The following is a 26044-nucleotide window of genomic DNA, read 5'->3' as shown; positions in this document are numbered from 1 at the left end:
TAATTAACATTATTTCCACGTGGGTAGTCTCTGTTCGACTTTACTCTGACTGTTGACATGTTAAATACTTCCCCCATAAATAACTACCTTGTATTACATCCTTTTATTCATAAACCAAGACATTTAAATTAATCTATGTAATTAGACAAATCACTATATTTAAACTTTCAGATGGTGAATCACGGAAAATGACAGATTCTATCAGAGAAGCATTGAAGACTATTATACATCTGAGGTGGAAATTAGGAGAAGTGTATGAGGAGAACGTGGACGGTTTGTGTGATGAGCTGGACTCTCTCCACCTCATTACTCCCCAGGAGTATACAGATCTGTATGAGGCTGTGACCCCAGCAGAGAGAATTGAGAAGCTGATAAACCTCATACTACAGAATGGAGAACCGGCCTGTGAGATGTTCCTCCACCATCTAGAGAACATGGTTCTCAGGTTCCCGGCATTGGCTGATGTGTCCCAACACTTACCAGAAAGTGAGTAACTTCTCTCAGGTTTAGTAGCCACAGACATCACATTCTATAAATACTGTATGGTCACTGGTTTCTGAGGCACATACTATTATAGTCCTGTGGCGGATTTACTACAGTGATACAGAATCGCATCTAATACAATCAAGGGTCAGATAATGGGATATGTGCTGTGTTACCATAAGATTCATTAATAATGGACACCTACACAATCCTTGATGATTCCTAAAGGTCTTCAGAGGCAATGGGCGGGGATATTCACGTAACTGAGTGATAATCTGTAAATACACATGTGCGGGAATATTCACATAACCCCTATAGCGCATGTGTTATACAGACTCCATGTACAAAGAGGCTGCTGTGATCACACGGTATCAGAAATGAGATGGGAGATGACTGGGAGGTGGCTTGAAGTGAATGCAAAAAAAGACCATCTCATGGCCGTGTTATGAGAGTACTGCATATTGTCCGTGAATTGGCTTAGTTCCAAAACGCACAGTTGGAGCCCCAGAGGCCATAGTCATCTGGAGAAACTGCACCCGCCATACGACATGTGCAAGCGTTGATGGCGTGCACAGATGGTGGCATGTATGGAATCACCGGTGGTATAGCAGCGTACAGAGATGCAGAAAGTGAGTGTCTCAGTCCTTGCACACTGAGACGCAGGCTACTACACCAGAGGAAGGATGATAATCGCATTTGCATGGTATCCCATCCGCAACCCTGGCAACAAGGCTACAGCAGAGCCACCTCTGAATCATTCCCAGTGATTTATAATTACAGTGATTGATCAGCACAATTTTTGTCAGCTATTATGATAAATATGGGGGGAAAAAATCACAATAAACTGTACACACTACAAATGACAACGAATATCTTCCCTTTATTACATTAATTTATTCAATGCAGGTAAGTCATTTTATGTAAGTAGGCTGATTGCAGTGTTTATACTTCTTTTCAGACTGTGAACCTCAGAAAAAACTGGTTCCTATCAGAGAAGCTTCACGGACTATTAAACAGCTGAGATGGAAATTAATGGAGGTGTTTGAGGAGAACGTGGACGGTTTGTGTGATGAGCTGGACTCTCTCCACCTTATTACTCTCCAGGATTACATAGATCAGTACGAGGCTGTGACCCCAGCAGAGAGAGCTGAGAAGCTGATAAACATCATACTACAGAATGGAGAACCAGCCTGTGAGATGTTCCTCCACCTTCTAGAGAACATGGTGCCCAGGTTCCCAGCACTGGCTGATGTGTCCCAACACTTACCGGAAAGTGAGTAACTTTTCTCTCCTCATAGTCACTAGTAACCACAGACATCACTTACATAAATATTGTTACATATTTTATTGTTTTATTTTAGTTTGCTAGGTGTTTTCTCTGAAAACTCCATTTCTGTGGGCGGATAGAGATGCTACTGAGCACATAGTAGCCATGGCTGCCCGCATGGATTGCTGGCAGAGTTCTACTTTTTCCTTAAATTTTTTGGATACTGGGATTCATTTTTTTTTTACCATGTATACTGGTCACTAACCCACTGCTGGACCCAAGGACAGCCTGCCTGTAGTCATAGCTATTTCTCTCTTCTTGCGATTATGATAGGACTATCCACTCCTCATTCCGATATTCTATAATAATACTCCAGTGAGTCGGGAACTACTGAGGGAAGAACCTTCTTCAATAGGGGCTTCCAAAGATGTTTTTATTAACATCTGAGGTAAAATGAGCGCTGCCATCTTGGGGTCGTTTGGAGGTGGCAGAGCTTATTTGGTATTACTTTAGTGGGGTTTTCACTGACAGACAGGAGTCATTTTGCACAGATACAATACTGCTTTTGGTGCTCCGCTCAGTGTTACACAAGATATATACTGGAATACTTTGATGACTTTATATCCCCCTACATCAAAGAGGATCTTTGCCATAGCAAGAGAGCTCAAGAAAAGGAACACTACTGTTGCTCCAACAACAGATTGGCCCCCATTTCTCATTTCCTCTTGTGCCTCCTTGAGAGCCCTTTTAAATTAGAGAGCCCTGTCTCTCTCCTTAGTAGCGAGAAAGAGGTTCAAGCCTGCCTGTATTGCAGGGAGCCGGGACACCTTCTCGCCAATTGTCCCAAGCATTCGTGAAATGAGAAAAGCCGAACTGATCAAGGGGCTCAGTACAATACACCCCAAATTAAGATACCTCATCACAGTTTTCAGTTGAAGTCTACTTACTGTTGAACAAGTCTTCAAAGCCACTTATGGCCTTTCTTAGATTCCAGAGCAAATGGGAACTTTATCACAGCCAAGATTGTTAAAGAGTTTGATTTCCTACCATGCCATTATGGTCTCCTCTCAGTATAACTGGAGTAGACAGGAGCTAAATTCCTACTGCTACCATTCATCATCAGACCCAGAGTTTGATCTTGCATGTTGGGTCACGCTGTAAGGGGCTAAATATCCTTCATTGTGCATCCAACGGCTGGAAACCCAATTATTTTGGGCCGTCCCTGGCAATGCTTGCATGCTCCCACACTTGATTGAAGCAAACCCCAAATCCAGTCTTGGGGAGCTCGCTGCCTGCAACCAGTATTTCTGCAGCGGGGTACACTGGGTTCCACAGGGAATAACGTTTGGGTGTAGAGTAGGATCTTGATCCGAGGCACCAACAGGCTAAAAGCTTTGACTGTTCCCAGGATGCATAGCGCCGCCTCCTCTATAACCCCGCCTCCGTGCACAGGACCTCAGTTTTGTAGTTGGTGCCATGCAGTGCAGGCATACAACAGGAAGGCTGCTACAGCAACCCTCAGAAGAGCTTTTATAAGTGAATTTTGAAGACTTCAAGGGCTGCAGCAGAGACACTCTTAGTCTTAGATGTCACTCTGACATCTCCTGCTGCAGCTCCATCACCTTCCCCAGCAGCGCTGTATACTCCCGTGTCTTAGTTGCCGGGCACTTACAGCGGAGGCTCCGGTTTTCTTCAGTCAGGCACACACACCACCGCAGCTATCCAGGATCTTCATGGCCGCACTTAGGGAGGAGGTAAGAGGGTCCCCTAGGCGGGACCCGCTGGAAACCGCAATCCGATGCGGCCAGTGGGAGTCGGGCCGCGTGCGCTGGCGTGGACACTGTGGCAGTACAGGGACCCCCACTAGACCACCAGGGCAGGGGTACAGGTCGGTTTTACTAAAAAACTTTTTTATAGGGCCCACAGTACCCGGTGATGAAGTCCAGCAAGGGGATAAGGCTTTGACCTGTAGCCCCTCCCCCAGCCCCTGGGTGCCATTTAGAGTAAATGTTCCCACCCTGGAGCTGCATCTCTCTCTCTCTCTCTCTCTCTCTCTGTCAGCGTTTGGGCGCCATTTTTACTAGAGATGAGCGCCGGAAATTTTTCGGGTTTTGTGTTTTGGTTTTGGGTTCGGTTCCGCGGCCGTGTTTTGGGTTCGACCGCGTTTTGGCAAAACCTCACCGAATTTTTTTTGTCGGATTCGGGTGTGTTTTGGATTCGGGTGTTTTTTTCAAAAAACCCTAAAAAACAGCTTAAATCATAGAATTTGGGGGTAATTTTAATCCCAAAGTATATTAACCTCAAAAAACATAATTTCCACTCATTTTCAGCCTATTCTGAACACATCACACCTCACAATATTATTTTTAGTCCTAAAATTTGCACCGAGGTCGCTGTGTGAGTAAGATAAGCGACCCTAGTGGCCGACACAAACACCGGGCCCATCTAGGAGTGGCACTGCAGTGTCACGCAGGATGTCCCTTCCAAAAAACCCTCCCCAAACAGCACATGACGCAAAGAAAAAAAGAGGCGCAATGAGGTAGCTGTGTGAGTAAGATTAGCGACCGTAGTGGCCGACACAAACACCGGGCCCATTTAGGAGTGGCACTGCAGTGTCACGCAGGATGTCCCTTCCAAAAAACCCTCCCCAAACAGCACATGACGCAAAGAAAAAAAGAGGCGCAATGAGGTAGCTGACTGTGTGAGAAAGATAAGCGACCCTAGTGGCCGACACAAACACCGGGCCCATCTAGGAGTGGCACTGCAGTGTCACGCAGGATGTCCCTTCCAAAAAACCCTCCCCAAACAGCACATGACGCAAAGAAAAAAAGAGGCGCAATGAGGTAGCTGACTGTGTGAGAAAGATAAGCGACCCTAGTGGCCGACACAAACACCGGGCCCATCTAGGAGTGGCACTGCAGTGTCACGCAGGATGTCCCTTCCAAAAAACCCTCCCCAAACAGCACATGACGCAAAGAAAAAAAGAGGCGCAATGAGGTAGCTGACTGTGTGAGAAAGATAAGCGACCCTAGTGGCCGACACAAACACCGGGCCCATCTAGGAGTGGCACTGCAGTGTCACGCAGGATGTCCCTTCCAAAAAACCCTCCCCAAACAGCACATGACGCAAAGAAAAAAAGAGGCGCAATGAGGTAGCTGACTGTGTGAGAAAGATAAGCGACCCTAGTGGCCGACACAAACACCGGGCCCATCTAGGAGTGGCACTGCAGTGTCACGCAGGATGTCCCTTCCAAAAAACCCTCCCCAAACAGCACATGACGCAAAGAAAAAAAGAGGCGCAATGAGGTAGCTGTGTGAGTAAGATTAGCGACCCTAGTGGCCGACACAAACACCGGGCCCATCTAGGAGTGGCACTGCAGTGTCACGCAGGATGTCCCTTCCAAAAAACCCTCCCCAAACAGCACATGACGCACAGAAAAAAAGAGGCGCAATGAGGTAGTTGACTGTGTGAGAAAGATAAGCGACCCTAGTGGCCGACACAAACACCGGGCCCATCTAGGAGTGGCACTGCAGTGTCACGCAGGATGTCCCTTCCAAAAAACCCTCCCCAAACAGCACATGACGCACAGAAAAAAAGAGGCGCAATGAGGTAGCTGACTGTGTGAGAAAGATAAGCGACCCTAGTGGCCGACACAAACACCGGGCCCATCTAGGAGTGGCACTGCAGTGTCACGCAGGATGTCCCTTCCAAAAAACCCTCCCCAAACAGCACATGACGCAAAGAAAAATAAAAGAAAAAAGAGGTGCAAGATGGAATTGTCCTTGGGCCCTTCCCACCCACCCTTATGTTGTATAAACAGGACATGCACACTTTAACCAACCCATCATTTCAGTGACAGGGTCTGCCACACGACTGTGACTGAAATGACGGGTTGGTTTGGACCCCCACCCAAAAAGAAGCAATTAATCTCTCCTTGCACAAACTGGCTCTACAGAGGCAAGATGTCCACCTCATCATCATCCTCCGATATATCACCGTGTACATCCCCCTCCTCACAGATTATCAATTCGTCCCCACTGGAATCCACCATGTCAGCTCCCTGTGTACTTTGTGGAGGCAATTGCTGCTGGTCAATGTCTCCGCGGAGGAATTGATTATAATTCATTTTAATGAACATCATCTTCTCCACATTTTCTGGATGTAACCTCGTACGCCGATTGCTGACAAGGTGAGCGGCGGCACTAAACACTCTTTCGGAGTACACACTTGTGGGAGGGCAACTTAGGTAGAATAAAGCCAGTTTGTGCAAGGGCCTCCAAATTGCCTCTTTTTCCTGCCAGTATAAGTACGGACTGTGTGACGTGCCTACTTGGATGCGGTCACTCATATAATCCTCCACCATTCTATCAATGGTGATAGAATCATATGCAGTGACAGTAGACGACATGTCCGTAATGGTTGTCAGGTCCTTCAGTCCGGACCAGATGTCAGCATCAGCAGTCGCTCCAGACTGCCCTGCATCACCGCCAGCGGGTGGGCTCGGAATTCTGAGCCTTTTCCTCGCACCCCCAGTTGCGGGAGAATGTGAAGGAGGAGATGTTGACAGGTCGCGTTCCGCTTGACTTGACAATTTTCTCACCAGCAGGTCTTTGAAACCCAGCAGACTTGTGTGCGCCGGAAAGAGAGATCCAAGGTAGGTTTTAAATCTAGGATCGAGCACGGTGGCCAAAATGTAGTGCTCTGATTTCAACAGATTGACCACCCGTGAATCCTTGTTAAGCGAATTAAGGGCTCCATCCACAAGTCCCACATGCCTAGCAGAATCGCTCTGTCTTAGCTCCTCCTTCAATGTCTCCAGCTTCTTCTGCAAAAGCCTGATGAGGGGAATGACCTGACTCAGGCTGGCAGTGTCTGAACTGACTTCACGTGTGGCAAGTTCAAAGGGCATCAGAACTTTGCACAACGTTGAAATCATTCTCCACTGCGCTTGAGACAGGTGCATTCCACCTCCTATATCGTGGTCAGTTGTATAGGCTTGAATGGCCTTTTGCTGCTCCTCCAACCTCTGAAGCATATAGAGGGTTGAATTCCACCTCGTTACCACCTCCTGCTTCAGATGATGGCAGGGCAGGTTCAGGCGTTTTTGGTGGTGCTCCAGTCTTCTGTACGTGCTGCCTGTACGCCGAAAGTGTCCCGCAATTTTTCTGGCCACCGCCAGCATCTCTTGCACGCCCCTGTCGTTTTTTAAAAAATTCTGCACCACCAAATTCAAGGTATGTGCAAAACATGGGACGTGCTGGAATTTGCCCAGATGTAATGCACGCACAATATTGCTGGCGTTGTCCGATGCCACAAATCCACAGGAGAGTCCAATTGGGGTAAGCCATTCCGCGATGATCTTCCTCAGTTGCCGTAAGAGGTTTTCAGCTGTGTGCGTATTCTGGAAACCGGTGATACAAAGCGTAGCCTGCCGAGGAACTAGTTGGCGTTTGCGAGATGCTGCTACTGGTGCCGCCGCTGCTGTTCTTGCGGCGGGAGTCCATACATCTACCCAGTGGGCTGTCACAGTCATATAGTCCTGACCCTGCCCTGCTCCACTTGTCCACATGTCCGTGGTTAAGTGGACATTGGGTACAGCTGCATTTTTTAGGACACTGGTGACTCTTTTTCTGAGGTCTGTGTACATTTTCGGTATCGCAACCCTAGAGAAATGGAACCTAGATGGTATTTGGTACCGGGGACACAGTACCTCCAACAAGTCTCTAGTTGGCTCTGCAGTAATGATGGATACCGGAACCACGTTTCTCACCACCCAGGATGTCAAGGCCTCAGTTATCCGCTTTGCAGTAGGATGACTGCTGTGATATTTAATCTTCCTCGCAAATGACTGTTGGACAGTCAATTGCTTGGTGGAAGTAGTAAAAGTGGTCTTACGACTTCCCCTCTGGGATGACCATCGACTCCCAGCAGCAACAACAGCAGCGCCAGCAGCAGTAGGCGTTACACGCAAGGATGCATCGGAGGAATCCCAGGCAGGAGAGGAATCGTCAGAATTGCCAGTGACATGGCCTGCAGGACTATTGGCATTCCTGGGGAAGGAGGAAATTGACACTGAGGGAGTTGGTGGGGTGGTTTGCGTGAGCTTGGTTACAAGAGGAAGGGATTTACTGGTCAGTGGAGTGCTTCCGCTGTCACCCAAAGTTTTTGAACTTGTCACTGACTTATTATGAATGCGCTGCAGGTGACGTATAAGGGAGGATGTTCCGAGGTGGTTAACGTCCTTACCCCTACTTATTACAGCTTGACAAAGGGAACACACGGCTTGACACCTGTTGTCCGCATTTCTGGTGAAATACCTCCACACCGATGAGCTGATTTTTTTGGTATTTTCACCTGGCATGTCAACGGCCATATTCCTCCCACGGACAACAGGTGTCTCCCCGGGTGCCTGACTTAAACAAACCACCTCACCATCAGAATCCTCCTGGTCAATTTCCTCCCCAGCGCCAGCAACACCCATATCCTCCTCATCCTGGTGGACTTCAACACTGACATCTTCAATCTCACTATCAGGAACTGGACTGCGGCTGCTCCTTCCAGCACTTGCAGGGGGCGTGCAAATGGTGGAAGGCGCATGCTCTTCACGTCCAGTGTTGGGAAGGTCAGGCATCGCAACCGACACAATTGGACTCTCCTTGTGGATTTGGGATTTCGAAGAACGCACAGTTCTTTGCTGTGCTTTTGCCAGCTTGAGTCGTTTCATTTTTCTAGCGAGAGGCTGAGTGCTTCCATCCTCATGTGAAGCTGAACCAGTAGCCATGAACATAGGCCAGGGCCTCAGCCGTTCCTTGCCACTCCGTGTGGTAAATGGCATATTGGCAAGTTTACGCTTCTCCTCCGACGATTTTATTTTATGTTTTGGAGTCCTTTTTTTTCTGATATTTGGTGTTTTGGATTTGACATGCTCTGTACTATGACATTGGGCATCGGCCTTGGCAGACGACGTTGCTGGCATTTCATCGTCTCGGCCATGACTAGTGGCAGCAGCTTCAGCACGAGGTGGAAGTGGATCTTGATCTTTCCCTAATTTTGGAACCTCAACTTTTTTGTTCTCCATATTTTATAGGCAGAACTAAAAGGCACCTCAGGTAAACAATGGAGATGGATGGATTGGATACTAGTATACTATATATACAATTATGGACGGACTGCCACGGTTAGGTGGTATAAAAAAACCACGGTATAAAAAAACCACGGTATAAAAAAACCACGGTATAAAAAAAACCACGGTATAAAAAAACCACGGTATAAAAAAACCACGGTATAAAAAAACCACGGTATAAAAAAACCACGGTATAAAAAAACCGCACTGTACACTGGTTGATAAAGAGATAGTAGTATACTCGTAACAATTAGTATGACACTATGACGGTATAAAGAATGAAAAAAAACCCACGGTTAGGTGGTATATAATAATACAATTCTGGTCGGACGGACTGCCTGCCGAGTGCCGACACAGAGGTAGCCACAGCCGTGAACTACCGCACTGTACACTGGTTGATAAAGAGATAGTAGTATACTCGTAACAATTAGTATGACACTATGACGGTATAAAGAATGAAAAAAAAACCACGGTTAGGTGGTATATAATAATACAATTCTGGTCGGACGGACTGCCTGCCGTGTGCCGACACAGAGGTAGCCACAGCCGTGAACTACCGCACTGTACACTGGTTGATAAAGAGATAGTAGTATACTCGTAACAATTAGTATGACACTATGACGGTATAAAGAATGAAAAAAAACCCACGGTTAGGTGGTATATAATAATACAATTCTGGTCGGACGGACTGCCTGCCGTGTGCCGACACAGAGGTAGCCACAGCCGTGAACTACCGCACTGTACACTGGTTGATAAAGAGATAGTAGTATACTCGTAACAATTAGTATGACACTATGACGGTATAAAGAATGAAAAAAAACCCACGGTTAGGTGGTATATAATAATACAATTCTGGTCGGACGGACTGCCTGCCGTGTGCCGACACAGAGGTAGCCACAGCCGTGAACTACCGCACTGTACACTGGTTGATAAAGAGATAGTAGTATACTCGTAACAATTAGTATGACACTATGACGGTATAAAGAATGAAAAAAAACCCACGGTTAGGTGGTATATAATAATACAATTCTGGTCGGACGGACTGCCTGCCGAGTGCCGACACAGAGGTAGCCACAGCCGTGAACTACCGCACTGTACACTGGTTGATAAAGAGATAGTAGTATACTCGTAACAATTAGTATGACACTATGACGGTATAAAGAATGAAAAAAAAACCACGGTTAGGTGGTATATAATAATACAATTCTGGTCGGACGGACTGCCTGCCGTGTGCCGACACAGAGGTAGCCACAGCCGTGAACTACCGCACTGTACACTGGTTGATAAAGAGATAGTAGTATACTCGTAACAATTAGTATGACACTATGACGGTATAAAGAATGAAAAAAAAACCACGGTTAGGTGGTATATAATAAATAATACAATTCTGGTTGGACGGACTGCCTGCAGAGTGCCGACAGTGCACAGAGGTAGCCACAGCCGTGAACTACCGCACTGTACACTGGTTGATAAAGAGATAGTAGTATACTCGTAACAATTAGTATGACACTATGACGGTATAAAGAATGAAAAAAAAACCACGGTTAGGTGGTATATAATAATACAATTCTGGTTGGACGGACTGCCTGCAGAGTGCCGACACAGAGGTAGCCACAGCCGTGAACTACCGCACTGTACTGTGTCTGCTGCTAATATAGACTGGTTGATATTTAAAGAGATAGTAGTATACAACAATACTATACTGGTGGTCAGGCACTGGTCACCACTCCTGCAGCAAAAGTGTGCACTGTTAATTAATATAATATTTTATGTACTCCTGGCTCCTGCTAACAACCTGCAGTGCTCCCCAGTCTCCCCCACAATTAATTATAAGCTTTTATACATTGATGACTGTGCAGCACACTGGGCTGAGCTGAGTGCACACAGACTGAGTCACACTGTGTGACTGACTGTGCTGTGTATCGTTTTTTTTTTCAGGCAGAGAACGGATATAGCAGAGAGAACGGATATATTATATTAAATAAAAGTTAACTAGTAAAACAAACAACTGCACTGGTCACTGACTGTGGTAAACTAACTCTGTCTGCGACTCTGCAGTCTGCACAATCTCTCTCTATCTATCTATTCTAATGGAGAGGACGCCAGCCACGTCCTCTCCCTATCAATCTCAATGCACGTGTGAAAATGGCGGCGACGCGCGGCTCCTTATATAGAATCCGAGTCTCGCGAGAATCCGACAGCGTCATGATGACGTTCGGGCGCGCTCGGGTTAACCGAGCAAGGCGGGAAGATCCGAGTCGCTCGGACCCGTGGAAAAAAAAGTGAAGTTCGTGCGGGTTCGGATTCAAAGAAACCGAACCCGCTCATCTCTAATTTTTACATGCTGAGCTGATCCTGGGACTGTTTGGACAAAACCTCCTCTGTAAAGCCGCCTGCATGTCAGCGCTGTGCATTTTACAGGACACTTTAGTATTCTACATGTCTGTTAACAGTGTTAGTTAAGAAACGGTGCATTTAGTCAGGGTTATGTAGTACAAGTACCCTGTGATATACATCCAGTATTTACTGTGCATTGATATATATATTGATTGTATAGCTGTACTTAATATTATTTTGTATTGCTAGTCCAGTGCAGTTTTATTGCATGTCATAATTTCTGCATTGTACAATGTGACTCTGTGTATGTGCATATAGCTGCTGTGTGACCTCCATTTCGTGTATCTCACTCAGATTGCTATCCCTATATTCTGTACCCTGAGGGGGCCAGGTGCGTCAGGGCTATTATTTAATATAGGTGTTTCACAGGATATACTTCCTGTGTATCTTTCTCTGTGATTTTCAGTCACTGTATACCTCCTGAATCCTCTGTTTGTGCTGATGCACTGCACAGGGCGTTCTTGTCATATATTTAGCTGCTGATACTGTACTGGGTATGTCAGCTACAAGGGGCGACGGAGCTGTGGATGATCCCACATTGCGTGGTGGTGACACTGCAGACACGTTAGAGGAAAAGATAGCAGCAGAGGGTTCAGATTCTGGGGGTTCCTTACCCCTCAGTGGGACCATAGCAACAGGGATCATAATGATCCACCTTGGGCTACTTTCTCCACGTTATTAAGTATGCTGGTAACTATATTTACGCCCCCTATGGGACCTCACGTGCCGGTACAAACGCATATTGTTCTGATGGTTAATCCGCCATGGGCAGATCACCTGTCCACTCAATTACAGCAATTGAACCACTCACTGACAAAACAGAAATCTAACCCTCGCCTGCCTAAGGCCAAGGTGTCCTCTAAGCGGGCCATTGCTTCCTCACAATCTCCCAATGTCCGAGACACCTCGTCTGATGAGGATGGCGTGTATACTGACCCCTCAGACACTGATCCAGATACTTCTGATGGGGAATCTGTCTCACAGATGGATGTTCCTGACTGGGCCGTAACTACGTGTGTGCCAAGGGGGCTTGGCACACAGCGCAGTTGCCCTGAGGGCGCAACGGCCAGCGGCATGTAATGAGTCAAATTGACTCATTACATGCCGCCGAAGTCTGCGCCGTGCGCCCCGCTGTGTAGGGAGAAGAGGACCAGCGCCGGGGAGTGGAGAGAAGGAGGAGGAGGGAGGGGGATCAGGGAGCCGCAGCAGCGCTATTTGATTGGTAGTAAGCGCCGCTGCAGCATCCCCCTCTCCTCCTGTATTGGCTGCCCGGCGCTGCTAAGGATGCTGGGATGCGGTTCCCCAGCATCCACAGCAGCGCCAGGCAACCAATACAGGAGGAGAGGGGGATGCTGCAGCGGCGCTTACTACCAATCAAATAGCGCTGCTGCGGCTCCCTGATCCCCCTCCCTCCTCCTCCTCCTCACCTCACACAGCCTGCACCGAGAGGAAGCTGCACGAGGAGCCTGTCAGCGGGGAGAAGGTAAGTATATCCTCCCTCCCTCCCTCCCTCTCTCTCTCTTTCTCTCTCTCTCTCTCTCTCACCGTCTGCCGCAATGTGTAAAATGGGGTCTCGTCTGCCGCAATGTGTAAAATGGGGTCTCGTCTGCCGCAATGTGTAAAATGGGGTCCCGGCTGCCGCAATGTGTAAAAAGGGGTCCCGGCTGCCGCAATGTGTAAAATGGGGTCCCGGCTGCCGCAATGTGTAAAAAGGAGGCCTGGCTGCCGCAATGTGTAAAAAGGGGTCCTGGATGCCGCAATGTGTAAAAATGGGGACTGGCTGCCGCAATGTGTAAAAAGGGAGACTGGATGCCGCAATGTGTAAAGAGGGGTCCCGGCTGCCGCAATGTGTAAAATGGGGTCCCGGCTGCCGCAATGTGTAAAAAGGAGGCCTGGCTGCCGCAATGTGTAAAAAGGGGTCCTGGATGCCGCAATGTGTAAAAAGGGGTCCTGGATGCCGCAATGTGTAAAAATGGGGCCTGGCTGCCGCAATGTGTAAAAAGGGGTCCTGGATGCCGCAATGTGTAAAAAGGGGTCCTGGATGCCGCAATGTGTAAAAATGGGGACTGGCTGCCGCAATGTGTAAAAAGGGGGACTGGATGCCGCAATGTGTAAAAAGGGGGCCTGGCTGTCACAATGTGTAAAAATGGGGACTGGCTGCCGCAATGTGTAAAAAGGGGGACTGGCTGCCGCAATGTGTAAAAAGGGGGACTGGATGCCGCAATGTGTAAAGAGGGGGACTGGCTGCCGCAATGTGTAAAAATGGGGACTGGCTGCCGTAATATGCAAAAAGGGGGCCTGGATGCCGCAATGTGTAAAAAGGGGGACTGGCTGCCGTAATGTGTAAAAAGGGGGCCTGGATGCCGCAATGTGTAAAAAGGGGGACTGGCTGCCGCAATGTGTAAAAAGGAGACTGGCTGCCGCAATGTGTAAAAAGGGGGACTGGCTGCCGCAATGTGTAAAAAGGGGGACTGGCTGCCGTAATGTGTAAAAAGGGGGCCTGGATGCCGCAATGTGTAAAAAGGGGGCCTGGCTGCCGCAATGTGTAAAATGGGGTCCTGGCTGCCGCAATGTGTAAAAAGGGGGCCTGGCTGCTGCAATGTGTAAAAAGGGGGACTGGCTGCCGCAATGTGTAAAAAGGGGGACTGGCTGCTGTAATGTGTAAAAAGGGGGACGCTGTCTATTGTAATGTATAAAAGGGGCTCTACCTGGTGTAGTGGCGCTACGGTGCAGCGTAATTTGAATAATGTAGACTACTGTGCACCGTAGTATGAATTGCTATTATTTTGTGGCCATGCGCCTTCCCCATTAAGCCACGCCCCTATAATTTTTTTGCGCGCCTACGGCGCGCACTGCCCCTGTCTTACATTGGGGGGGGGGGGGGGGCGCCACTATCGTTTCTTGCACACAGCGCTAAAATGCCTAGTTACGGCACTAGTTCCTGACTTATTGGAGGCTATCAGGCTAATTCTCCAAATTACTGACGACCCAGAACCTGATGCTACCTCTAAGAAACCGGACAGATTTAAACGTCAGAAGGTTTGTTAAACCAAGTTTTACCTCACTGTGACCATTTAGTTGACATACGTCAGGAATCCTGGGAAAATCCGTGAAAGAAATCCACACCTCACAAGAAAATGCTGGCTCGATATCCCCGCGCTGCGGAGCTAAGTAAAAATTATAAAACACCCCCGCCTGTGGATTCGCAGGTGGCGTGGCTATGGTTTTCCTCAGCTCTACCTGTAACTACCATCACTTCTCTGAAAGAACCGACGGATAAGCGTGTGGAGGGTTGCTTAAAAGTGATTTACACCCTAGTAGGTGCTGCGCATCGGCCCACTATTGCAGCAATATGGTCTGCAGAGGCTATTGAAGTGTGGGCTCAGTAGGTAGAAGCGGAGCTTCCTTCCAACTTTTCTGATAATGCTAGACAATGGGGTATATGCAATTGCGGTCGAATTCTCGAAATTGTCGAATTTCGGGATTTTTTCGCCCAAAAAAAAAAAATTCGTCAATGCAATTCAGTGCTTTCCGTTCAAAAAACGGACTTTCAAAATTCAACCTTTTGAAATTCGACTTTTGTCAAATTTGACTTTTCTGCAATGATACAAGTGCTGCAATTCGACCAAAGTGTATTCAATTCAAGTTTGGAAATTCGACAACAGTGCTTTTAGACAGTATTTTCAATCCGCCACACTTTGGAGGGTGAAACCAATAAAAAAAAATTTAAAACCTGTTTTTTTTGGTGGTTTTTTTGGGGGGAATAGCATATCTATTTATATTAGAAGGGATTAGGTACTTGGTTTGTTTTTTTTTGGTTGCACAAGTATTATTTATATATTTTTAAAAATATATATATTTTTTTTTTATTTTTTTTTATAGCTGGAACGGTAAAATCAAGGGAAAAAATGGCGTGGGGTCCGCCCTCCAAAGCATAACCAGCCTCGGGCTCTTCGAGCTGGTTCTAAAAATGCGGGGGAAAATTTGACAGGGGATCCCCCGTATTTTTAAAACCAGCACCGGGCTCTGCGCCTGGTGCTGGTGCAAAAAATACGGGGGACAAAAAGAGTAGGGGTCCCCCGTATTTTTCACACCAGCATCGGGCTCCTCTAGCTGGACAGATAATGCCACAGCCGGGGGTCACTTTTACACAGTGCCCTGCGGCCGTGGCATTAAATATCTAACTAGTCACCCCTGGCCGGGGTACCCTGGGGAAGTGGGGACCCCTTCAATCAAGGGGTCCCACCCCCCAGCCACCCAAGGGCCAGGGGTGAAGCCCGATGCTGTCCCCCCCCATCCGAGGGCTGCGGATGGGAGGCTGATAGCCTTGAGAAAAATGTCTGAATATTGTTTTATTCAGTAGTACTACAAGTCCCAGCAAACCTCCCCCGCAAGCTGGTACTTGGAGAACCACAAGTACCAGCATGCGGGAGAAAAACGGGCCCGCTGGTACCTGTAGTACTACTGGAAAAAAAATACCCAAATAAAAACAGGACACACACACCGTGACAAGTACAACTTTATTACACACATACTTACCTATGTTGACACGAAGCAGTCGGTCCTCTTCTCCAAGTAGAATCCACGGATACCTGAAAATAAAAGATAATTATACTCACCTGATCCAGGATCCAGAGATAAATCCACGTCCAGAGTATAATCCAGGTACTTGGCAAAATAAAAAAACGCAAAGACCCGTGCCAGCGGACTGAAAGGGGTCCCATGTTGACACATGAGACCCCTTTCCCCGAATGCAGAGACCTCTCCGTGACAGCTGTCACTGAAAGGTCTCTTCAGCCAATCAGCGAGTGCAACGTCCTTGCACTCTGCTGATTGGCTCTGCGCGTCTGAGCTCAGACAGCGCATCGCAAAGCCTCTCCATTATATTTAATGGTGGGAACTTTGCGGCTAGCGGTGGGGTCACCCGCCGGTCAGCGGCTGACCGCGGGTAACCCCCCCGCTGATGGCTAAGTTCCCACCATTGCAAGTAATGGAGAGAGCTGTGCGATGCGCTGTCACATCACAGACAGCGCACAGCCAATCAGGTGAGCGCCACGTAGTAGCGCTTCCTGATTGGCTGAAGGGACCTCAGTGACAGAAGTCACGTGGGGTCCCGGCTCATTCGGGGAAAGGGGTCTCGTGTCAATATGGGACCCCTTTCAGTCCGCTGGCACGGGTCCTTGCGTTTTGTTTTTTTGCCAAGTACATGGATTATACTCTGGACATGGATGTATCTCTGGACGCAGGAAGGTGAGTATAATTTTTTCACAGGTACCCTCGGATCGTCGGAGACTGTGGCAGTCGGCGTGTCAACATAGGTAAGTATGTGTGTGTCGGCAGTATGTAATAAAGTTGTACAAGTCACGGTGTGTGTGTCCTGTTTTTATTTGGGTATTTTTTCCCCAGTAGTACTACAGGTACCAGCAGGCCCGTTTTTCTCCTGCATGCTGGTACTTGTGGTTCTCCAAGTACCAGCTTGCGGGGGAGGCTTGCTGGGACTTGTAGTACTACTGGAAAAAACAATATTCAGACATTTTTCTCAAGGCTATCAGCCTCCCATCCGTAGCCCTTGGATGGGGGGGGACAGCCTCGGGCTTCACCCCTGGCCCTTGGGTGGCTGGGGGGGGGAACCCCTTGATTGAAGGGATCCCCACTCCCCCAGGGTACCCCGGCCAGGGGTGACTAGTTGGATATTTAATGCCACGGCCGCAGGGCACTGTATAAAAGTGACCCCCGGCTGTGGCATTATCTGTCCAGCTAGTGGAGCCCTATGCTGGTGTAAAAAATACGGGGGACCCCTACTCTTTTTGTCCCCCATATTTTTTGCACCAGGCGCAGAGCCCGGTGCTGGTTTTAAAAATACGGGAGATCCCCTGTCAATTTTTTCCCCGCATTTTTAGAACCAGGACCAGCCCGCAGAGCCCGAGGCTGGTTATGCTTTGGAGGGGGGACCCCACGCCATCTTTTTTCTGTTTTTCCCGTTTTTTCCCGTTTTTTTAATTCGCTGCAAAATCCGGCAAATCAGCCGTTTTGCACCCGCGGGACTGTCGAATCCGTTTTTCATTGAATACGGTGAATTCCGGCAGCCACCTGCCGGAATTCACCTGTCGAATTGTGTCGAATTACAAACGGCGATAATTTGCTGCGATTCGCCGTGAATTGCATATACCCCAATATCTCTCGTATATTGCTGCAGCCTCTCATTACATTAAGGAGGCGGCTTCCGACACAGGTATTCTGGCGGCCAAGGCTTCTACTACGTCCATTTTGGATCTCCGGATTCTATGGTTACGGTCTTGGTCTGTGGATCTGGATTCTAAGAAAACCCTAGAGGTGCTCCCTTTTAAGGGAGATATTCTTTTTGGAGAAGACCTCAACAAAATAGTGGTTGACTTGGCTTCTGCTTAAACAGCGTGTCTACCTAGTACTGCTCCTTCGGTGCCGAAGGTTAAGAGTACTTCCCTTCGCTCCTTTCGTCTTTCAGGTAAAGCAAAAGGTCAGGCTCGCACTTCCAAAACCACTAAGTCCAAGCCTAAACGGGCCTGGGCTGCCCGTCAGCCTGCTTCCAAAACTGACAAGCCTGCTGCATGACGGGGCGGGGATCCCAGGGTGTGAGGCTGACTTCTAGGGTTTACCCAGGAATGGTTGAAGACCACTTCCGACACCTGGGTACGGGAAGTCGTCACTCGAGGTTACGCCATATTCTTCAAGAATCGTCCCCCTCATCGATTTTGCCTGAGAGAGATCCCTTCGAATCAGGTGAAGGCAAAAACTCTTCGGTGGTACAGTCCTTCCTGGACACAGGAGTAGTAGTACAGGTGCCTTTGGCTCAGAGAGGCAAGGGGTACTATTCACCGCTGTTCCTAGTCCTGAAACCAAATGGGTCCTCTCGCCTCATTCTCAACATCAAGTACTTGAACAAATCTGTGAGTCTCCAAGTTTCGTATGGAAACTCTTCGCTCTATTGTTCTGGCCTCGGAGTCTGGGGATTATATGGTCTCCCTGGACATGCAGGATGCTTACCTGCATATTCCCATTGCAATGTCGCATCAGCAGTACCTGAGATTTGCTGTGGGCAACCTCCATTATCAATTTCGGGCTTTTTACCTTTTGGTTTGACCATGGTTCCGCGAGTGGACAAGTGGGGCCACCCAGATGTGGACCTGATGGCATCTCAACACAATCACAAGATTCCGGTCTTCGGAGCAAGAACAAGGGATCCTCAAGCAGCGTTCGTGGATGCACTGGCAATTCCATGGAACTTTCAGCTGCCCTACGTGTTCCCTGCAGTGTCACTTCTGCCCAGGGTAATAAGTTAATTCAAGCAAGAAGGACTCCTACTTCTGATTACCCCAGCGTGGCCCAGACGGCATTGGTTCTCAGACCTACAGGGTCTCTCAATCGAGCGGACCCTTCTACTTCAGCGCCCAGATCTCCTCGTTCAGGGCCCTTGTGTATATCAGGATTTGGCCCGGTTGGCTTTGATGGCGTGGCTCTTGAAGCTACGGTCCTGAGGGCCAATGGTTTTTCTGAGGCGGTCATTCAGACTATGTTGAAGGCCCGGAAACCGGCTTCTGCCCGGATTTATTATAGGGTCTGGAATTCTTACTTTGCTTGGTGCACATCTAACAATCATGACACTTACAAGTTTAGTACTGCCAAACTTTTGACCTTTCTGCAACAGGGACTTGGGCCTTTGTCTGGCCTCCATCAAGGTTCATATTTCTGCCTTGTCGGTTTGGTTTCAGAGAAAAATTGCGATTCTACCTGATGTTCATACATTCACTCAGGGTGTGTTACGGATTCAACCTCCTTACGGTCCCACCAGTGGCTCCTTGGGATTAGTCTTGGTTCTGGAGGTATTACAAGAGTCTCCGTTTGAGCCTCTTAAATCAGCAGACCTTAAGTGGCTTTCTCTTAAGGTATTGTTTCTACTGGCTATTGCCTCTGCTAGACGGGTGTCGGATTTGGGTGCCTTGTCTTGTAGGTCCCCCTATCTAATTTTTCACCGTGACTGGGTGGTTCTTAGAACGCGTCTTGGGTACCTACCTAAGGTGGTGTATTCTTTCCACCTTAATCAGGAGATTGTGGTTCCGGCCATTGTCTCTCCTGAATTGTCTTCCAGAGAGCGGTCTTTGGATGTGGTATGGGCTCTCCGTATATATATATGTATACAGGGCCGGTTCAAGGGCGCAGAGCGCCCCGAGCAGGGAAGGGGCGTGGCCTAATACAGGGGGCGTGGTGAGTCACGCCCCCTGTACATTGAAAGCGCCGCTTGAATGCTGAGCGGTGCGCGATGACGTCATCGCGCACCGCACAGCAAAAGGTCCTCTCCACGAAGAGAAACTAGACGCTATGCGTCTAGTTCCCTTCGTGGAGAGGACCTTTGCTGTGCGGTGCGCGATGATGTCATCGCGCACCGCTCAGCAGTTACTCTCCACGAAGGGAAACTAGACGCATAGCGTCTAGTTCCCTTCACAGGAGACGACACAGGAGACGACGGGGACGGCAGCGGGCAGCGGACGGGGGACACAGCGGGCAGCAGTGGCGGATCTTGCCACGGTGCGGCGCCCTCCGGATGGCGCCAGCGCCCTCCGGAAGGCGGCACCCCGGGCAAAAGTCCTGCTTGCCCGTGGCAAGAACCGCCACTGTATGTATATATATATATATATATATATATATATATGTGAAGAGGACAGCTTCCATGAGGAAGTCTGATTCTCTCTTTGTACTGTTTGGTTTTCACAAACATGGCTGGCCTGCTCACAAGCAGACCCTGGCCAGATGGATTAGAATGGTGATTGCACATGCTTATGTACAGGCTGGTCGTCCAGTTCCTGCTACTATCAATGCCCATTCCACTCTGTCTATTGGACCTTCTTGGGCAAGCCGACGTGGTGCGACCCTTGAACAATTGTGCAAGGTGGCTACGTGGTCCTCAGTGAACACGTTCATAAGGTTCTATGCCATTGATACATCCGCCTCCCAGGATGCTTCCTTTTGACGCCGGGTTTTTGTGCCCGCTACAGTGCATCCCCTCCCATGAGGAACTGCTTTAGGACATCTTCGATGTTTTCCCGGTGGAACCCAGTGTACCCCGCTGCAGAAAACTAGATTTATGGTAAGAACTTACCGTTGTTAAATCTCTTTTTGCGAGGTACACTGGGTACACGGCCCCCACCCTGACGCACTTGGCTTCTTTGGGTTTGTTTGGCATTAGCCGCTGATACCTTCTCCTGTCGTGAGAATGTGGTGTATGTGGCATATTGTCAACTATTTCAGATGTAAGAATTGTAAAAAAATAAAAAATAACCTAAATGATGATTCATTTTTTTTCATGTATAAAACAGTGTAAAGACAGAGCTTCCCCTTTAATTAGTGTGCATGTGATACATTTGGATCAATAGGAAGCAATGAGGAAGTTATGTTCGATTTTTGCATTCGATTTTGCTAGAGATTTTAATGTGGATTTGAGGTTCGATTTTGGAAGGGATTTCATAAATTAAATTTAAAATCCTTTCCAAACAAGAATCCACATCAAATTCGATTTGAAATTCAAATGCAAAAATCGATATTTTTAGTAAATAGGGATTTTTGCAAAAGTTTTAGAAACTCAAAAGGAATTGATTTCAATCGATTTTTTTTGGAGAATCATAAAGTGGTCTTCAAAATCCTATTTTAGTATATATACCACCTAGTGGACGAACACCAGTATTGCAACTGACGGAGACTCAATTAATTACACTGTGATTGAATACACCACGCAGCAACAAGGCGCATGCAAACGTCATGCCACTCGTTTTTCATACTACACACCACATGGAGGATAGATGAACATGGCTACATCTGTGAGTCGATTGTTTCTAGGGCCAATATAAATAAACTACTATAGTTGAAAATGATGAGGTACATTTATTTAGAGTAGAAACAAATGTAGTTACTTAAAGTTAAGTTTGTTTAAGAAAAATATTAATATAACATGGAAATTTGTTTTAACAGACAAAACAAAGACTTTTAAAGAATTTCTGGAGAATGTAAATATACACCACCCAACTGTGTCTAAGCTGACCCTAAGGGATGTTCTAGAGATTGGGTCTGAGAACCTGCAGGAGGCTCAGCCTCAGAACATAACAGATATTCCCTGGAACTTTCTAAGGAAGCTCATGGCCCTGAATAGAACTGCAATAAACACTTGGTTAGACAAACTCCCACCTAAGCTGGAACCAAATGACAATGAAATGTTTGATCTATTGGTGTGCGAAACAGAGGACGTTTCATCTTCGTGTATCCACCCCCTGGATGTGGTGTGCGCTGTCCTGCATTGCTCAGAGAGTTTTCTACAGCAAGAGATTGTATCAAAAATGTCCATGTGCCAGTTTGCCGTCCCTCTGCTGCTCCCTGCTGGTGGTGGCCCAGAATGCACCTTCATGCTGTGGGCAATGAGGGACATTGTGAAGAGATGGAGACCTCAGTCATTGGCTGACAGTAAAGGGTTCAGAGAAGAGAATGTTGTGAATATTCCCATGCCGATCTTCTCCTTTGTGAAACTGGGGAAAAACAAACTATCCAAATCTAAAATCCTGAATCAAGTCCTTAATCCACCACAACAACATCACAACTTCTTCATATATGAAGATATGGAGGGAGGAAACAGTGAGAGGAAAATATCTGATGGACTTGTGGAAATTTCCTGGTATTTTCCTAATGGTAAGTCTGATGTCTTCCCAGAGCCAATCGCAGTGACCAACCTACGTGGTGACCTGGCGTCCAGCTGGGAACAGTTCACGTTTCTGACACGAGTCTCATCGGCTGTTTTTGTGTTTATTGAGAATATCAGTGATAGAGAATACAGACTGTTATCCAGCTGCAGTAACACAGACACTGAGTATTATCTCATCCTTACTCCAAGTCCCGGGAAAACAGTAACTACAGAGACTGTGAATCACATCAACAGTCTAATGTCACCGCTAAACATTACTAAAACAAATATCATAGTAAAGAGCAGAACAGCTAATTATGCAGCATTTGTAAAACAAATACAAAACACCATTGAGAGCCTTCTGATTAACTGTCCCAAAAAAAGTTTGGTTAGTATTAAAGATGAGATCCAAGGAGATTATATCTGTGTAGATGAGAACGCGGCTGCATGTCAGAATGCACAAGTCTCTGCCAGGCACATTACCTCTGTAATAAGTGATGTAGAGAAGTACAAGAAAGAAACTCTGAAATTACAGGGAGATCTGTGGAAACAATTGTCAAAAATAGAAAAAGAACTTTGCAGAATGACGAAACAAGGTGGGAAAAATGCACAGGAATATAAAAGTGATCTTATACAGGAACTACATTCCCTACATAAGGAACAGAACCAACATAATATTTCTGATGGCATCTTTTTATTTATTAATGCAATTACACATTTGTCTCAAGCAGAAAAACATTATTTTTTGAAATGGATGAAATTTGAGCTGGATTCAGTTGCTAGAAATAATATTTCTACCCTGCAGTCTGACTATAAAGAGAAATGTAACAATAAATCAAATAATGTAGAACAACTAAAACAGCTGGATCAGAAAATCTCTGACAGCTCATTAGGGGTTGAACATTTCATACGTGAGCTGGGGCAGGTTTATGAGGCTGAATGTGCAATGGTTAAAGAGAAATGTATTTCCAAAACCCAAAAACAATTTACAAAACTCCCAGGAATTGCTGCTGATCTTCTTTTGGATGGATTCCCGTTGGAGCTGATTGATGGAGATGCCTCCAACATCCCCCTGCAGTGGATAACTGATGTCCTGACAGAGCTGGACACCAAGACGGGAGGACACTGTAGAATGAGAGTAATAACTGTGCTGGGAGTACAGAGCACGGGGAAATCCACCCTTCTGAACACCATGTTTGGGTTACAGTTCCCGGTAGCCAGTGGGCGATGCACACGAGGAGCCTTCATGACCCTAATTAATGTGAAAGAGACCTTCCAAGAGGAGCTGGGCTGTGACTTCATTCTGGTGATTGACACAGAAGGGCTGAAAGCTCCTGAGTTGGCCTCTCTGGAGGGCAGTTATGAACATGACAATGAGCTGGCCACACTAGTGGTTGGGCTAAGTGACATCACCATAGTCAATATGGCCATGGAAAATACTGTAGAGATGAAAGATATTCTACAGATCGTGGTCCATGCATTTCTTAGGATGAAAGAAATTGGGAAGAAAACCAACTGCCAGTTTGTACATCAGAACGTGAGCGATGTGTCCGCTCATCAGAAGAACATGAGGGACAGGAAGAAACTTCTGGAACAATTAAATGAAATGACAAACGTTGCAGCAAAAATGGAGAAGAAAATTGGAATTACATCTTTCAGTGATGTGATGGACTATGACCTAGAGAGACACAACTGGTACATTCCTGGACTGTGGCTGGGTGTCCCACCGATGGCTCCGGTAAATTTTGGTTACAGTGAGAATGTTCATGAACTAAAAAAGTATTTGTTTGAATTCTTCAAATCCCATCGGTCTGATCACAAGCAATGCCGGATCCCTGAGTTTATTACATGGATAAAAAGTCTTTGGAGTGCAGTTAAACACGAGAAGTTTATCTTCAGCTTTAGGAACAGTCTGGTAGCAGAAGCCTATAACAAGCTGGCTGCACAATACTCTCAGTGGGAATGGGAATTCACCAAATCTGTCCACAGCTGTGTGATGAGCACAGAGACCAGTATTAGGAATCAGTCTGGTGATAGGTTGGATACAGAAACCTGCGCTCAGTATAGGGACGCTCTCCAACAGCTGCTACATGATGAAGAAACAAAAATGTTGGAATTACTTGAAAAATATTTTGACAACAGATCTGACAATGTTCATCTTATAGAGCGATACAGAGAAGATTTCTTCATGAGTGTAAAGTTCTTAAAAAAAGATCTAGAAAGGAATGCACTAGGCAAGGTCAATGAAGCTGTTTCTATTCAGAAAGGTAAATTTAAGATACAGAATATTCAGAAAACATCTCAGGAGCTGATTGAAGCAAAAATCACAGATCTCCTGAGACGCAGCAGAGAGAGGAACTGTAAGCTGGGGGACATGGAAGCAAAACGAGAATTTGAAGCAATGTGGGAGAAAACGCTGTCTGACTTACAGTTGGAAGAATTACAGAAACGTAATGTCGGCCAATCAATGTTTCAGCTTCTGAAAAATGACATGCGTGCAAAAAGTGGTGACATAAACGAAGAACTTTCTAAAGTGATGACTTTAGATGATTATAGACAAAAATTATTTCAAATGGATGCAAAGTACATTAATGTAACTTGGTTAAAACCAACACGTAATAAATTTTATATTAGTCCAGAATATTCTGATAAGGTCGCTGATCTTGCTACATCCTTGTTAGATCTATGTGACAAATATGTCACAGAGAAAGTAACATCCTTTGAAGACTATAATGACACTTACTGCCAGGAATTACTACGTAAGATCAATGAAGAACTTGGGGAAAAAAATTCTAAAAAGGTTCATTTTTCCTCAAGGTTTGAGCTGGACATTAAGCTTCTCATCTTTGGAAGAGCATCTCAGAAATTCCAGAAGATGCATGATACCTTTATCCAAGAAAATGACCCCAAAATCTCCCTAGGAAAGCTAAAACCTCAATATTTTTCTACATTTGAGAGTATATTTCATGAGAAAGATGAGTGTCGGAACAGAGCCAAGAAATTCTGTGAGCTGTGCCTGAGGCCGGCACTAACTGAGTATATTCTGAGGCATCTCGGGAAGGAAATCATGGATGAGATACTAAACAGTCCTGATAGTACAATGTTTAGCAGCAGAAGTAATTTCCAGAGAGTTCTGCTGGAGGAGCTACTAGAGGAAAACTCATTCCAAGCTTATGTCAAATACATTAATTCATATGAGAGATTTTTAAAAGACTGGATATTTCAGTACATTGCCGTAAAATACAAGAGTCCATCAGCTCTTAATCATCTACAGGTAAAATGTTTGTGTGTGATCACTGAAAAAATCCAATACATCCTTAAAATTAAAGAATGTTTAAATATATCCAATATTTCAGATTTTTTAGAGCATTTTTGTGAATTATTTATGGAAGAATTAGTTATTTCCCAGAATGAGATGCAGGTGGTCACTTTCCACAGTACAGCAGATGTCGGGCAGTTCTCTGAGGACATTCTGTCCTATCTCTCCACCATAGAGGAAAACATCCTTTTAGAAGTGGAATCACTGGACATTGAGACTGTACTATCCAGGGTCTCACTGAAGCCTCAGGATGAGCTGTGTAAGAAGGTGATCGGATGCGGACATCAGTGTCCATTCTGTAAAGTCCCTTGTGAGAATGTAGGAGGTGATCACACGCAGCATTCCGCATCTGTCCACAGACCTCAGGGATTGGGAAAGTACAGGTGGATTGAAGATAAAACATTGATTACTGACATATGTTCTACTGCTGTTGTATCAAATGCTCGATTTCAAAATTCAGACACAGACTGGAATTGGCACCCATACAAAGAGTATCGTACCTATTACCCAGACTGGCTCATCCAACCCGATGCCACCATAAATTCCTCAGATTACTGGAAATACATTTTTGTGCAGTTCAACAAAGCATTTGCTGTAACATATGATGCAAAGCCGGCTGTATTACCTAATGACTGGAAGAGAACAACAATAGAACAAGCTTTAGAAAGTCTAGAGGCAGCTTTTACTATCAAGTGAGAACACAAAGGTTACATTGGTTTAATCATTCAAACCATGAGCATAACTAGAAACAGATGG

General features: G+C 46.5%; 1 protein-coding gene and 1 long non-coding RNA gene across 2 annotated transcripts in view; one reads left to right on the top strand and one right to left on the bottom strand.

Annotated features, from left to right (window-relative positions):
• Window positions 1-26044, bottom strand: part of LOC134945726 (uncharacterized) — an 889695-nt gene that overhangs the window by 303135 nt on the left and 560516 nt on the right. The gene's annotated exons all lie outside the window — the stretch shown is intronic.
• Window positions 179-25984, top strand: LOC134943916 (up-regulator of cell proliferation-like). The gene is made up of 2 exons (XM_063932483.1): window positions 179-486; window positions 21270-25984. The coding sequence occupies exons 1-2, from the start codon at window positions 189-191 to the stop codon at window positions 25982-25984; spliced, it is 5013 nt and encodes a 1670-aa protein (XP_063788553.1). The 5' UTR covers window positions 179-188.

The sequence above is a fragment of the Pseudophryne corroboree genome, chromosome 7, assembly GCF_028390025.1.
Source record: "Pseudophryne corroboree isolate aPseCor3 chromosome 7, aPseCor3.hap2, whole genome shotgun sequence".
Taxonomy (NCBI): Eukaryota; Metazoa; Chordata; class Amphibia; order Anura; family Myobatrachidae; genus Pseudophryne; species Pseudophryne corroboree.
This window is presented reverse-complemented; position numbering and strand designations above follow the sequence as displayed.